The sequence below is a fragment of the Lynx canadensis genome, chromosome A3, assembly GCF_007474595.2.
Source record: "Lynx canadensis isolate LIC74 chromosome A3, mLynCan4.pri.v2, whole genome shotgun sequence".
Lineage (NCBI taxonomy): Eukaryota > Metazoa > Chordata > Mammalia > Carnivora > Felidae > Lynx > Lynx canadensis.
The window spans coordinates 67,397,664-67,413,032 of NC_044305.1; the positions used below are offsets into that span (position 1 = coordinate 67,397,664).

The window sequence follows — 15,369 nt, forward strand, 5'->3', positions numbered from 1 at the left end:
CCTGAGAGTTGTGAGGAAGTGGTTAGTTCCCATTCTACTTCTTGAAACTTCAGACTTCTGTATTCTTAGTCATGGTGGGTTTTTCTCTATCCCTGTTTTTTTTTTTTTTTTCCTCTTTTTCGTAACAGTGGAAGACCGCTTTGCATTCTGTTTCCCCCTGAAAGACACTATCTCTCTTCCTTTGCTCTCCCAGGGAATCCCCTCATTCACTTTAGGTTTTCCAAAGTAAAAGTCAAGAAGAGATGCATTCTTCAGGAACCTTCTGTTTTGGTCAGGCAATCTCATTTGACACAGAAAGACCTGGATAACTATCTTAAAATCAGGGAGAGAAAATGCAATGCACAGTAGGTCTCATTTTCCTGCAGCAGTAAAAACAAAGCAAACTGATATCTTAGTAAGCTGTTCGGTAATATTCTTTTCCTTAGTAGATTCAAATTCCTCAAAGGAACATTTCCCCATCATTCTGCTTCTCTTAACAGGTAGAGTATACGTGGTCTCTAAGATCCTGGTTTTGGCCCTAATTGGTGTTCTCCAGGATCGTAACTCTCATACAAAAACTGGTAGTGAAATGAGTAGGTAATGGTCTCTGAAACCTCCCCAAGGATTAGATACTTGGGTTTGGGTGGTCACAGGGCGAATTCCTCATTTCTTTTTCAGAGGCAATCCCACTTGAAGAGTTTAATTTATTCCAGTACTTGTCCTGTCCTACCCAAGGGACTCTGCTACTGGTAGATCTTTTCAAAATCTGCATTCATCTCTTCTGGTTCTTGAACAACATTTGTGGGGTGCTGTCTTTGGCCTAAAGTTGAAAGCTGCAGGAGGATTCAGTTAGTACTAGTGTTGCACTTCTAACCAGACTTGCCAGCTATGCCCTCTTCATCCTCAGAGTGATTGTCCCTTTCCCTATGACCACTGCTATCCCAGATCCTTGTCTGGTTCTTGAGAACTTTGGGAGCTATGGCTTTATGAATGTTGTCTACCATGAAATGTCTGTCTCTTCTACATGGAAGGCAAAAAGAGGGAACTCATTTGTTGTGTTTATTCCTGAAATGTACCCATCCAGGACTGAAGAGTATACTTTCTAGTGTTCTTCTTGCTTTCTTCCTCCCAGCATCATCCAATCATTCTGTACTTGTCCTAGACAAACTTTATTGCAAATTAAGGGTGGAATTTATTGACAGGGTCCATTCACTTGGGAATTGGGGTTTAATGTGTTGGTTTAAGTGTTTGGGAGAGGCAATAACAGGTGTTTTTAAAATTTCCTTCCTCTTTTCCACTGTGGATTTTAAAATCTCACTTTGCCTCAGCAATTTTTTAAAAATGGTGTATCACAAATACTATTATTATATTGATCCTCTTTATTTATTAATGTGGTCCTCTTTATTTTTTATCATTAGAGAAAAAAGTCACACTTGCCCCATTTGTGTCTCTGCATGCCTTCAGGCCCCTGATCCTTTAAAATGCAAAAAATCAATTTAAAAGTAAGCTTACCACAAAACAAAACAAAGCTAACAATCTTGGCATACTAATATAAATGATAGTTTTAGTGGTGGCTGCTAAGAGATTCTCTATTTTCAACCTGGTGCCCTTTTATTAGTCTCAAATAATCCTAGGAAAAAAATCCTACTTCTTGAGAAGTTGTCTAAATCAGTGATTTTCATTTCTTTTTTAGCCAGGATCTACACTAAGAAATTAACCAGTATATGTTTGCATGGATATAGACACACATAATACAAATTAAAGTTTCAGAAAATTATTCTTATCTTTAGCATGTAATGGCCTATATTTTCTGTTTGATTCTGTTCTGTTGCATTAAAAATTGATGGTCTTGACCCACTAAGTTGATTTCACTACGTACTGATGAGTCATGACTCATAGTTAAAAAAAATATTACAGGGTGCCCGGGTGGCTCAGTTGGTTAAGCATACGACTTAGGCTCATGTCATGATTTCGTGGTTTGTGAGTTCAAGCCCTGCATCGGACTCTCTACTGTCAGCGCAGAGCCTGCTTCTGATCCTCTGTCTGCCCTTCTCTCTACCCCTCCCTGACCTCACACATGTTCTCTCTCTCTCTTAAAAAAACAAACAAAAAATGGGGCACCTGTGTGGCTCAGTGGGTTAAGCATCCGACTTCGGTTCAGGTCACAATCTCACGGTTTGAGTTCAAGCCCTGCGTCAGGCTCTGTGTGGACAGCTCAGAGCCTGGAGCCTGCTTCGGATTCTGCATCTCCTTCTCTCTCTGCCCTTCCCCCACTTGTGCTCTGTCTATCAAAAATAAATGAATCTAAAAAAATAAATAAACAAAAAAAACCCTGTTAAATATTGTCATTTCATATGCTAAATAGAGCAAGACAAATCCTATTTAGTACATTTTAAAGAAAAAATTATTCTATAAATCCTACAGGTGGTATTTATCTGAGGTTTGGCTTTGATATGGTAGTTAGTACTTTTACTCATTATGTCCAAGCTTGAGCATTTCTTGTTGTATATTATAACAAAATTCCATAAGGTAGGTTCTAAGTTCTTGTAAATACAGTACCTTGGCAAATGTCATCCTGTACTCTTTTATAAGTGGAGAAAGTGTCTCTATTATAGAGGTTACAGTTTTCTGTGTTAAATGAAATTTGTGAAAGTATCATGTGTCCTAATTCCGATTTCAAACTTTTTCTCATGCTCACATCCTACAGTGCTTTCTTACATACTTTCCACCTTTCCCTGCAGGCTAAGAAGATCTTGCTGAATTTGTACAGTTAGTCTCTTAGGGACTGACCAACTGACCTTGCCTGGAATACCTTCTTTACCTATTTTACTCAATGTGTTATAATTTGTGCACAGAATCATCTGAACAGCTCACACTCCACAGGGCAAAGAGGTTACAGTTCTGGCCGAAGCACTCAGTTTCAGTAATTTTAGTTGTGTAGGAAAATACATAACTTTAGAATGAATAGCAACATTTAATTGGAGTAGTGAGCTGGGGAATTTAGTGGGGATTTTCTTTTGACTCCTGTTATTAGGTTAATATTATGCTGTTTTCATGTAAATATACTCTAATATGCCATGTGGGAACTTTGTGAATTATAACTAGAAAGCTAAATTATAAATAGGAAGGCTATGGTAATAACTCTTAGGAAGAAACTCAATATTAATAAAATATTGGACATTTTGAAGAAGAGATTATTTCCAGTTAGGAACACATTTATTGAAATCTTTGTGACATAAAGATTCTTAATTTACATGTGGACTTAATACATTTTTAAAAACTATTTTTAAAAATATTTATTTTTGAGAGAGAGAGACAGAGTGTGAGTGGGGGAGGGGCAGAGAGAGAGGGAGACACAGAATCCAAAGCAGGCTCCAGGCTCTGAGCTGTCCACACAGAGCCCAATGCGGGGCTCAAACTCACGAACCATGAGATCATGTCCTGAGCCGAAGTCAGTTGCCCAACTGACTGAGCCACCTAGGTGCCCCTGGACTTAATACATTTCTGAGGAAACTAAAACCAGGCCCTTTACAGCAAATGTTAGGAATGGAGGACAAAGTAACTTTTAAAAATATGCTGTAAATTTAGATGAGTTATTCTTGATTAAATAATGCTTCTTAGTCATTTGGCAATCTGCCAATGATAATCTCTAGCATGGTATAAAACCCCCCCACAAGATAGAAAAAAATTTCTGGAGCGTTTGATATTTTTATAATTTATGTATGAAGGATTACACAGATTAAGAATACAAATGCTTTCTATAAGACCATCTCATAAGGGAAATGCTTCTTCATAAGGATTTGTTTTATTTTTTAGTTGTAAAAGTGAATCAGCTGAAAAAAATGATTAATCACCTAATATGTGTAAGATTCTAGGATAGATATAGTGGGAGAAACAAGTGAAAGAGATGAGTGTATCACTAAAGAAATTTATAAGATAGGTGAAATAAGAGATAGATGTGTAAAGGTAGTAACACCCAGCCGTGTAGAAGAAAAAATGAGTGAGAGGGACGACAAGTGCAAAAGAAGTCCAAAGAGAGACATCACTTTGGGTCACTTATTTATTGTCTATGCCCTGCTTTGTTTCAGGTAAAGGAGGTGTCTTAAATTCCATGGATTAGGGAGAGGGTGAATTAAGAAGAGCTTGGTAGCAAAGATAAACCTGTGGCTGGGTCTTAAAGGGTGCCCAAGGAGGGCAGGTAAGGAAGAGGGTATTCCACATGGTCCTAGTGGTATGGGTGCCAGAATGCAGAAGCATGGGGCACAGCTAAGGAAAGGCAAGTAGGACAATGTGTTGCCTGCAGAAGAAGAGCAGCAGATCAAGTGAGCAGGTTTTTGAGAATGAGTTCTGGAGCTCTTTGAATGTTAGGATAGGAGCTAAAACTTAAATTTATACATACTGATGAGCTGCTCAGGACTTTGGCATGTAAGTAATAGGATAAAATAGGATTTTAGGAAGATTAATCAGTGGTGGATATGAGAGTATGGACATGGCAAAGATAGGATATGAACAAAAACGAAGGAGATTTGATAGCACTTCTGAGGTAAGGGGAAATGGCCTGAAGTGTCTGTGTGACAGCAAGAATGCAAAATAAAGAACTGATGTGGAAGACAATTGAAAGGAACAGCTGGCGGGTCTTAGTGAGTGAAAAGATAAGAGGATGAGGGAGATAGTAAACTGTAGGTCTATGTTGTAACTTAAATTATAATGTAGAGAATAATAAGAGGATGAGGGAGATAGTAAACTGTAGGTCTATGCTGTAACTTAAATTATAATGTAGAGAATAAAAATATTTGTGGAAAAGGCCATAAAAGTTATTTTCAGAGTATGTGTCCAAGTACCTTGGCTCAAAGAGTATTTAAGAAGACATAATTTAAGTAGTTTCTCCACAAGGATATATTTTATTTTTTTGTTTTACCTTCTTCTTTTTTGCTTACTTAGTTCTTTTGGTTCTGGGATTTATGAATTAATCAAAAAGTTTATTGTGTATGTATGTAGCACACAACTAATTAGTATTCTCTCATATCACTGAGACAAATTCTAGAACACTAGCTTACCAGAGAGGATTGCATCTGTAAATGTAAAGAGTAAAGAGAAGTAACTAGTTATATGGTAGAAAAGTCAGAAATGTGAAAAACATACAGGGAAGAGATACTTTGTAAATTTTATGAAATCTTTTATCTATTTGGATCACTTTGCACAATGACATAAAGGTTGAATGTAGATTAAATACATAGTCTAGTTATGACTATACATTTATATAATAAAATGTCAAAAGAGAGCTAAAAACTGGAAATAACCCAGATATCCATCAGTGGAAGAGTGGAAAACAGTGTTATATTCATATAACTTGGCAATGAAATGGAATGGACTATTCAACAATGAAAAGAAAACTACTAATTCAAACAACAGCCTGGATGAATAGCAGAAACATTGTGTTGAGTCAGAGAAGTCTTACACAGGAGTATATACTGTATGATTCCATTTATATGAAGTTCTAGAACAGGCAAAACTAATCTATGGGGAAAAAATCAGAACCATTGTTACCACCGGGGTGGTGGTGGGAGTGAGGGATTAACAAAGAAGGGGCATGAGGAAACTTTCTGAAGGTGATAGTGTTCTATGTCTTCATAGAGGTTTGGGATCACATGGATGTATGCTCTTCTCAAAACTAAGTGGTATGCTTGGTATTTGTCCATTTTACTATGTGTAAGTCTCACCTAAAATGTAAATAAATATTGAGCCTTGGTTAGTGATAACCATGCTGAAGTGTATAGATAGGCTGATGAGTACTGATGTGTGCAACTTATTTTATTTTTTAATTTCTAATTTTTTTGCTTTCAAAAATTTTAATTGTAGTAAAATTTATTTTTTAGAGTAGTTTTAGGTTCACAGCAAGATTGGGTGGAAGGTACATAGATTTCCCATATACCCACTCCCCCTGCCACACAACACATGGCCTCCCCCCTCACCAATATTCTCTACAAGGGTGGCACATACCCTACAATTGGTGAACCTCTTTTGACTCATCGGAGTCCATAATTTACATAAGAGTTCACTCCTGGCATTCATTCTATGGATTTGGGTAAATGTATAATGACCTGTATACACCATTATAGTATCACACAAAGTTCTTAAACATTTTTTAAAAATTTTTAATTGAAGTAAAGTTGACCCTATAACATTATATTAGTTTCAGGTGTAAATCATAGTGATTTCACAGTTATATAAATTACAAAATGCTTACCAGGTAAGTGTAGTTACCATCTATCATCATACAAAGTTATTACAATATTATTGACTCTATTCTCTACGCTGTACTTTTCTATGCCTGTGACCTATTTATTTTATAACTGGAAATATGTACCATTTTATCCTCTTTACCTATTTTGCTTATTTTGCCACCCTTCTCCCCTCTGGCAACAACCAATTTGTTCTTTGTATTTATGAGGAAGTTTCTTCAGTTTGTTTTGATTTTTAGAGTCCACACGTAAGTGAAGTCATATAGTATTTCTTTTCTCTGTCTGACTCATTTCACTTAGCATAGTACCTTTTTGGTTCATGTCTAGGTCCATCCATTCATGGATGACAAAACTTCATTCTTTTTTATGGTTGAGTAGTATTTCACTGTGTGTGTGTATTTTCCAAATCTTTTTTATCCATTCATCTGTCTGTGGATGCTTGGGTTGGTTCTATAGCTTGGTTATTGTAAATAATGCTTCAGTAAACAAAGGGGTCATATATCTTTTCAAATTAGTGTGTGTGTGTTTTTTTTTTTTTTTTTGGATAAATACCTGGAAGTTGAATTATTGGGTTGGATGGGATTTCTATTTTGAATTTTTTGAGGAGCCCCATACTGTTTTACACAGTGGTTGCACCAATTTACCTTCCTACCAACAGTGGACAAGGTTTCCCTTTTCTCCACATCCTCGCCAACACTTGTTATGTCTTGTCTTTTTGAATGTAGCCATTCTCACATGTGTAAGGTGGTATCCCACTGTGGTTTTAATTTGCATTTCCCTTATGATTCGTGATGTTGAACATTTATTCATGTGTCTGTTGGCCATCTGTTTTATCTTCTTTGGAAAAATGTGTATTCAGGTTCTCTGCCCATTTTAAAATCAGATTGATTTTTTTTGATGTTGACTTCTTTATATATATATATATATATATATATATATATATATATATATATATTTGGATATTGATGCCTTATCAGATATATCATTTGCATATATTTTTACTTTTGCTCTCCTTGCCCGAGGATACTGTCTAGAAAAGTATTGCTAAGGCCAATGTCAAAGAAATTACAGCCTATAGTTTCTTCTAGAAATTCTATGGGAGAAATTACATTTTAAGTTTAATTTAGCTGCATATGGCTAGTGGCTACCAGATTGGACAGTGCATCCCTGCAGTGTGTTTTTCAAACTATCTGAGGAAAAGAACCAGTTATTTTAAATTTCAAATCTGTAATGGACTATAAATTGCAGTAAAAATTACTACAAAGGTGAAATGAGAAAGAAGCAAAGATATGTAAAATACCACTTCATTCAAAAGCACTAGATTCAACAGACATTAAATTACTCTGTCAAAATTGCTAGAAATGTTTCTACACACTTTCAGTTTTTGTATTTTGTGTCATCATGTACCAATGACAAGTAGTTTTTAGATTGGCAATGGTCATGGACAACACTTTGAGCTAGGTAGATATCTTGTTTTTGCTCAGTGTGCTTGAGAATAAATAGTTTCCTAACACCAACTGTTTATGTTAAAATTACTGGTACAGATTATTTTTTACATGTTTAAGCACTACTCAATAATGTGGTTACTGATAAAACAGTTAACATTCTTTATAGCAAGTCTTGTCTGGGATAGCTGTATATTGACAGTGCAATGTAGACAACTTCAGGGTGGACTGAGAAGGCTTATTTGGTCCAGTGAAGCCATTTTTGCAGTTAGAGGTATAAGCCAAAAAATCCTTCCTTCTATAAAGTTCAGCCCGATGTTTACAGCAGCCAAATTTGCTCAGCAACAGAAAGAAATCCCTTTGGAATGCCTTTGTGAAAATCGCATACAGAAATGGATTGGCGCAAGAATTGACAGGATAAAAAAGAACCAGTAAAACTTTAGAATTGGTTACTGTGATAAGGGGCACTTTGAAGGCAGCTGAGATGGCAAAAAAAGAGATAGGTGCCATGCAGGTGAAATCAGTGAAGATGAGGACCGCCATTTTCTTAGCAATTTTTTTATCTTTGTTGGTAGCCATCAGCTCTGGATTTTGAACTGCAAAATAAATTTTAATGTAGCAAGCACAAATGATGATGAAGGCCACCACATTGAGTATCAGGATGGTTAATATGTAGACTTGTGAGAGAGTGGTTTCCACATCCATGGGGAGACAAATGCTGACCTTCATATAATTGCTGACACCCACAAGGGGCAACATGGCAACTAGAGTAGAAAAGAGCCATCCTACAAGCATAATAGGAATGGCATGTCTTAAACGCAGCTTTTGGTCCAGCTGAATAGCATAGGTTATAGTGTGCCATCTTTCTAGTGTGATAACTGTGAGTGTGTAGACAGAAAGCTCACTTGAAAATACAGTGAAAAAGCCAGCTGCACTACACCCATTCCCTGTCTGCCAATCTATGGCATGGTTATAATATTGTCCTTTGGTTTGGGAATCAACTGAGGCAATGAGCAGCAGATAGAGCCCCATGCAAAAGTCTGCAAAGGAGAGATTGCACATGAGAAAACGGGGCACTGTTAGTTTATAACGACTAGTCAGGAGAACAAAGAGGACAGTCACATTTCCCATGATGGCTAGGATATTAATAAGCCAAATCAGAACCCTAAGGAAGTCATAGCCCATAATATCTTCACAGGGATTAAAAGCATCTGGTTCGGGAGCACATCGGAGTGTCTTGGGTGAGCAGAAACCATAGTCATAATCCCAGGCACTCAGTTCACTCTCAGCAAAGATGGCAGAATAACTGTAAGAAGAATATTTTGTCTCAATGTAAACTTGAGATTTTCTATGATTCTTTGTATTTAAAAAAATGAGTCATCCTTAGTGTTTTTTTTTTTTAAGCCTATGAAACAAAAGGGAACAAAGCCACAACAGCCTCAGTCTTAGGTTTGTTAAATTTTTAACAAATAATGTTTATTTGTTAAATTATTAACAAATAAACATTATTTGTTAAATTATTGTTAAACAATTTGTTAAATTATCTTAGAATTCTGAATGGAAATAGGAATTTCTTTAGGGAATGAAAAGCAATATATATATATATATATATATATATATATATATGTATATGTATCTCCTGTTGATGCACAGACTTATGAAGCTGTTTACAACGGATGAGTTTTCTTTGGAAAACAAATTTAGAGACACAGTATATGCTTGCTATGTCTACAAGAACCCTTTCTTGGCATTTTCCTAGGTATTTATCTCATTTAGTTGCCAAACTGCTGTCAAGCCATGTGTCTTTGGTAGAACACTAATGGGACTGAAGGGCTCACACTGCCGAAGATTATCAGCTGTGGGTAGACTAGCTTCAACATTGGTCCCTGGCTAATCAAATAGCCCAGGTAAGAAGTGGAAACCAGGGATGGACAATCAGAAACCCAGGAGCTGAAGCCAAATACAGATATGGACAATAGGGAGAAATGGTGAAAATAGATACTCCTTAGGGGTATGAGTCAAATTCAGAGAGTAGTTTGAAGAGGGGTTCCAACTCTAGTGAAGGAACAATCCCAACTCTGCTAACCTCTTCCTCCCAAACCCACTGCTAATAATTATGTTAAGATTTTCATCCTCTCTTGTAGGACAATTACATTAGTTTCCCCCCAGCATCTTTCCTCTAATTTTGGCCCTCTCTTGCTCCATCTGTACCTTCCTCCTACGATGGCTTTTCTTTACTTTTTTTTAATGTTTATTTTTGAGGGAGAGAGTGCAAGTGGAGGGGAGGTAGAGAGAGAGGGAGACACTGAATCCAAAGCAGGCTCCAGGCTCTGAACTGTCAGCACAGAGCCGGATGCAGGGCTCGAACTCACAGACCATAGGATCATGACCTGAGCTGAAGTCGGATGCTTAACTTGACTGAGCCACCCAGGCGCCCCATAGAATGACCCTTCTTAAGTACAGATCTATTAATTCAAACTTTTGCTAGGTTCTTGTTGTCTGTGGGATAAAATCCAGACTCCTTGTGATAACCTCGAATGATTAGGGTTATGCCTCGTCCTCCAGTCTCATTTACAAGAAGCAACAGTGCTGCACAATTCGAAACCTGGGCTCTGGAGCAAGACTGACTTTACAGGCTGTGTAAACCTGGGTGGGAGGTTTACTTACCATCTCTGTGCCACAAGGTCTTCATTTGCCAAATAGAGATACTAATCATACTTCCCTCAGGAAGGTTGTGCTAAGGATTAACTATATTACTACCTACAGAATGTTTAGAATAATACTTGGCACATATTAAGTGCTCACTAAAAGTTAGGGATTCTTATAATTATCTCTTGCAGATTGCTTGTGCAATCTTCCCTTTGGTTACATGAAATGACTGTGGCTCTCAGAATCTACTCTTTCATCCTTCTGTCTTTGTATGTGCTATTTCTTCTTCTTGCCTTCTCCTCATCTCTGGTGAATTCCTTCTTACTCTTAAAGGTAAGCCCCTCTGTGAAGCCTTTCTTGATTTCACACCCCTAAGGAGTTTATCACCCCTTCTCTCTGCCATGGCTGCACTTAAGTTCTATTGTAATTATCAAACCGTACTGCCGTTGTGTGATGATGGGTGGCTTCTTTAATAGTCTGTGAAGCTATTCTTTGATAGCTTGGGAGGCAGGGTACTAGGTCTTATTTATTTCTGAACTCTCAGTGCCTCACACAGTTTTGGCTCAGACTATCCAATAAATGCTTGTGGAGTGAATAAACCAGGGTGATCCTGGCCCTGAGAGGAATTGAAAAGATACAGGGACAATGAGTGTGTACAGTATGATGCATGTAGGCTCAACAAATTTTCTCTTCGCTCACAGTCTGCTAATATAATCTTGCTAGCTAGAGAAATGGGCATAATTTTTCTGTCAGGGCCATTACAAATAGTATTTTACCTTAGGGTCCCTCATACATTAAAAGAGTATTTTTCTCTACTCTCAAAACTTAGCTACTCCTGTTCTGAACAGGAAAGTGTGAACCTAGTTCAGTGAGTGGATGAAATGACATATTTGAGCAGTACAATTACTGAAGGGAAATAACATAGATTAAAAAAAGAATAAAAAGAAATCCATGATCTGGGACTCCAAGATGATGCTAGAAATTCTTAGAAACCATTTTGGAACTAGCGAAGGATTGTTGCTATGTACAGAACATTGCACAGGAAACTCACCTGCTTTATTACTAAATAAGGGTACATTTGTCCTCATCTCATGCCCATTAAAAGAATATCTGTTTTTTTTTTAATATTTAAAACGATGTGGTGGTTATAAAGAATGATGTAAGGAAATAGGTTATTTCTTAGCATTAGAAAAGTTCTTTTTAAGAAAATTTTAATTATTTTTGAGAGACACAGAGCACAAGCGAAGAGGGGAAGACTGAGAGGGAGACACAGAATCCGAAGCAGGCTCCAGGCTCTAGGCTCCAAACTGTCAGCACAGAGTCCAATGCGGGGCTCGAACCCATGAACCGTGAGATCATGCCCTAAGCCAAAGTCGGACACTTAACTGACTAAGCCACCCAGGCACCCCAGTATTAGAATTGTTCTTAAAGACATCTCACCGAACCCCTCATTTTATTGGTAAGGAAACTAAGATTAAAGAAGGCAAGTGATTAGCTCAAGGTCCCTCAGCACTAGGCTCTAGTGGCATCAGTAGGTCTTCATGTCCGTAGTGTATGGCCTTTCCTATATGTCACTGTCTCTGTCAGTGCTTTTCAAAGTGTGGTCCTTGGACCACTTCCATCAGAATCACCAGGCTGTTTGTTAAAGTGCAGATTCCTGGCTTGACTACAAACCCTGGATCAAATTCTCTAGGGACAGAGCCCAGGAACTTGTGTTTTAAGCAAGTTCCCTGGAGGATTCCTCCAAAATAATAGCCTTTATTAAATCAGGTGAAAACTTTCCAACTATTTCTGCCTTATTTCCTTTGCTGCTTTCCCCTTATCAAAACTACTTTAGCTGCTACCAGTAAAACTACTTCAGAAGCACTAATTCAAAGCTTCGAAAAATTCTGCCATGATTTCTGAATAAATTTCTATCAGTAAGAGGTCAAACGTGTTCCTTGTCTCACTCCTCTGGTCCTTTGTCCTTTCTTTTTTTCTTTTTCTTTTCTTTCTTTCTTTCTTTCTTTCTTTCTTTCTTTCTTTCTTTCTTTCTCTTTCTTTCTTTCTTTCTTTCTTTCTTTTTGCCCTACTGAGCATATGTCTAGCAATTTTTCTCCTTGGTGATTTGCCTTCAGACCAAATACCTACCTGCTACTTAGGTTTGTGTCCTGGGACAGCTCCTGAGGGGAGCCTCATGCTTATTGACAAAACCCGGCAGGGAGCTGTCTTCAGTACTGAAGGGTCTGAATGGACTCGAATAGGCCTACAACACTGAGTCAGAGGAAGGAGGGGCCACTCCAGTTCCAATGAACAAAGACAGGAGGAAAGACGGGGACTGTAGGAGAACAAAGGGACCAGCCATAAATAACAGCAAGGACACTGATACCTTGGGGAGAGTAGGTAGGGCTTAGTGACTGGCTCTAGAATTTCTCACCTCCAGGGGCTTAGGAATAGCATTGTGGTGGGAAAGGGGGCAAGGGGATTTCACAGGGAGCACATTCTTTTTACCTAGAGTTTATGTACTAATTTCACATAGTTTTGGGGATGCTGGACATTAGGGGATTTGTTTTACAGCAGTGTTAGCATAGGAAACTCGAGACTGTAGACTTCTTTGGGAAGGCTTGGGGTGGGGCTGATGAGGATGATTGAGAGTGGGCTAACGTCTCTTGTCCCCAAAACTACCCCTTGAGGCTACCAGTGACTCCAGCCAGAAGCGTTTCCTGTTGATGAGGAAAAAGCCACAGGTTGCAAAAGAGTTAATGGAAGGTGACCAACAGACCATCCAGACAAGAGCAGGGAGGGTGAGGAAAAAGAACACTGGAGGACAGTTGGTGTTGGACCTAAATGAAAGAAAAAAGGATACAGAGTATGGTATTTCTAATGTACCCCAGATGCTGTTGCATTTTGTAACAACTCTCTTCACTTTTATGGCTCTGAAAGCCAAATATTTCTGCTGTCCCTTGCAGATGAGGGAAAATGTCTCAAAAAAGGTAATTATTGTCCAGGGATACCCAGTGTTACAGGAACATTACTGCCAAGGATTCACATCCAACTTTGAGAAGCCCCAAAGCCCAAGGTCCTTCCAACATACCACCCTGCTGCCTCTACATAACTTGCAGATTGATAGGGAAAAAAAACAAGAGAAAAGAAAAAAGATGTAGAAGAGGGAATGGAGAATGGCAAGGTGTTTTAGAAGGGTATCAGGTTTTGTAGCCTGAAGGACACATGGGGGGAATAATAAAACTTCTAAATCACAGTAAATGTGGCCTAGGGATGCTGGGAGTATCTTTTGACGCATGATCTTTTACATTTGAAGGTAGGTGAAATGCCAAGGCAGCCAGGAAAAATGTTAAAAAAGTCAGTCAGTAGAATAGAAACGGATCTCCCATCCAGTGTATGTTAGTGATAGCACTGAGGTTGAATAATTTTAAGCTCCAGAGCATAGTAGTCAAGGTGGCCTGAATCTCTTTGAAGGGAAGTGACTGCTTCTAGAAGCCGTGTTTGCAATCAGTTAATCTTTGTGGAATGCTGACCACTGACTAGTGAAAATTCCTAAAAATGAAGTCATTTTTTTTTAAATGAAGTCATTTTAACAAGCCCTAAGTGACCTCAAAATACCTGCAAGTAAAAATTTTAATTTCTTTGGAGAATTTAATTATAGAATGAATGTGTAGATACATTTTTTTAAAGAGTTTTTTTTAAACAGTTAAATGTCTGTTCAACTGGATGCCACTTGTAAAGAAAAAATTCCCATTTTAAATCTATTAAAAAGTGCTTGGCAAACATCCCTCCAATGAAGACTTTTATCAAAAGAAAAGCATTGGCACTGATAATAATAAGGTGCACACAGAACAAGACATGGTTTCCTGAGTTTCTTTGCATGCAAATACTTACAGTGTTTCATTATTTGGTCTCCTTGCTGTGCTTTCACATTGTTTGGAAAAGTTTTCAAAAATGGAAAATGAAAAATTCTGCCTGAAAGAAAAGAGGTTTAAAAAAAAAGCAGTTGAGCCTTTGGTCTTTAAACTAAACATGATCATGTCTATTTGTGCTTTGTTCGTCCAAATTCTTTGCCCATTACGCCAGTCGTGTTCTGCACCATTGTCCTGACTGAAACATTTTCCCGGGAAAGAGGGAAAGCTTTGGCATTGTCATTAGAGGGCTTCCAGCTTAGATAAAATGCTTCTGAATGCTAAGTGTTTTGTGTGGGCTCCAGAGATGAAAAAACTTAAATTGGTCATATTGAATCACAGATTTTTCGATGCTTATTAAAAACTACCCTTATGGTATATGAGGGTTTGCCCCTCCCCACTCTCCTTACCACATTGCTCGTGATGAACAACAAATAGCCATTCAGAATTCATGGCTTTGAATTGTAACTAGGAACTATTTTCTGTGAGGATTTGAAGATACTGGACCTGACATGATGATGTGAATTTTCTGCTTTGTTTCCTTACGTGCAGAAATATATGTGGGTGTTCTCTACTCCTCCATCATTGCAAGAAGCTTAGCCTAATGGAAAGGGAAAAAGTATCAATAAATTAAAAGGGGCCTATACTTATTATATTCCTAAGGTGAAACCAAAGGGAGGCACACAGGAAAACTGGATGAAGAAATAGAGGGAAGGAGAGAAGGTGGTGAGAAACCCAACCTTTCCTAAGGAGGAAGGAGAAATGAGGCAGTCGAAATTGGAAATTTCTATGTTATTCTTCTCCAGCATTAACAAGATAATTCCTTATACAAACAACTTTGTATGCAAAGCAGGAAGGTGGATAATATAGCAGAACTATTTGACCTACTGGACTCACTTTCAAAAATTAATCAGCTTGTTATTTTGAGTCAGCCTTATAAATCCTCAAATTTGGACAAAGTGTGTGTGTGTGTGTGTGTGTGTGTGTGTGTGTGTGTGTGTTTTGATGCTGGCTCTGTATCTGATACCTAGAGATACTGTGTGTGAACCAATCTATAGTTAACAGGAAATGTGTTTGTTCTTAGCCTTCAGTTCATAGCACTGAGTTCCATCTACTTTTTTTAAAAATTTTAATCATAGATACCAAGGAGGTCTTTGGGAC

General features: G+C 37.9%; 1 protein-coding gene across 1 annotated transcript in view; it reads right to left on the reverse strand.

Annotated features, from left to right (window-relative positions):
• Positions 1 to 7,819: 7,819 nt before the first annotated feature.
• LHCGR (luteinizing hormone/choriogonadotropin receptor) overlaps positions 7,820 to 15,369 on the reverse strand; it is a 54,982-nt gene continuing 47,432 nt past the window's right edge. Inside the window, exons 10-11 of the mRNA XM_030309031.1 lie at positions 14,192 to 14,272; positions 7,820 to 8,972 (exon numbers count right to left, since the gene is read on the reverse strand). Of these exons, the coding sequence (XP_030164891.1) occupies positions 7,820 to 8,972; positions 14,192 to 14,272 (1,234 nt within the window). The remainder of the gene's footprint in view (positions 8,973 to 14,191; positions 14,273 to 15,369) is intronic.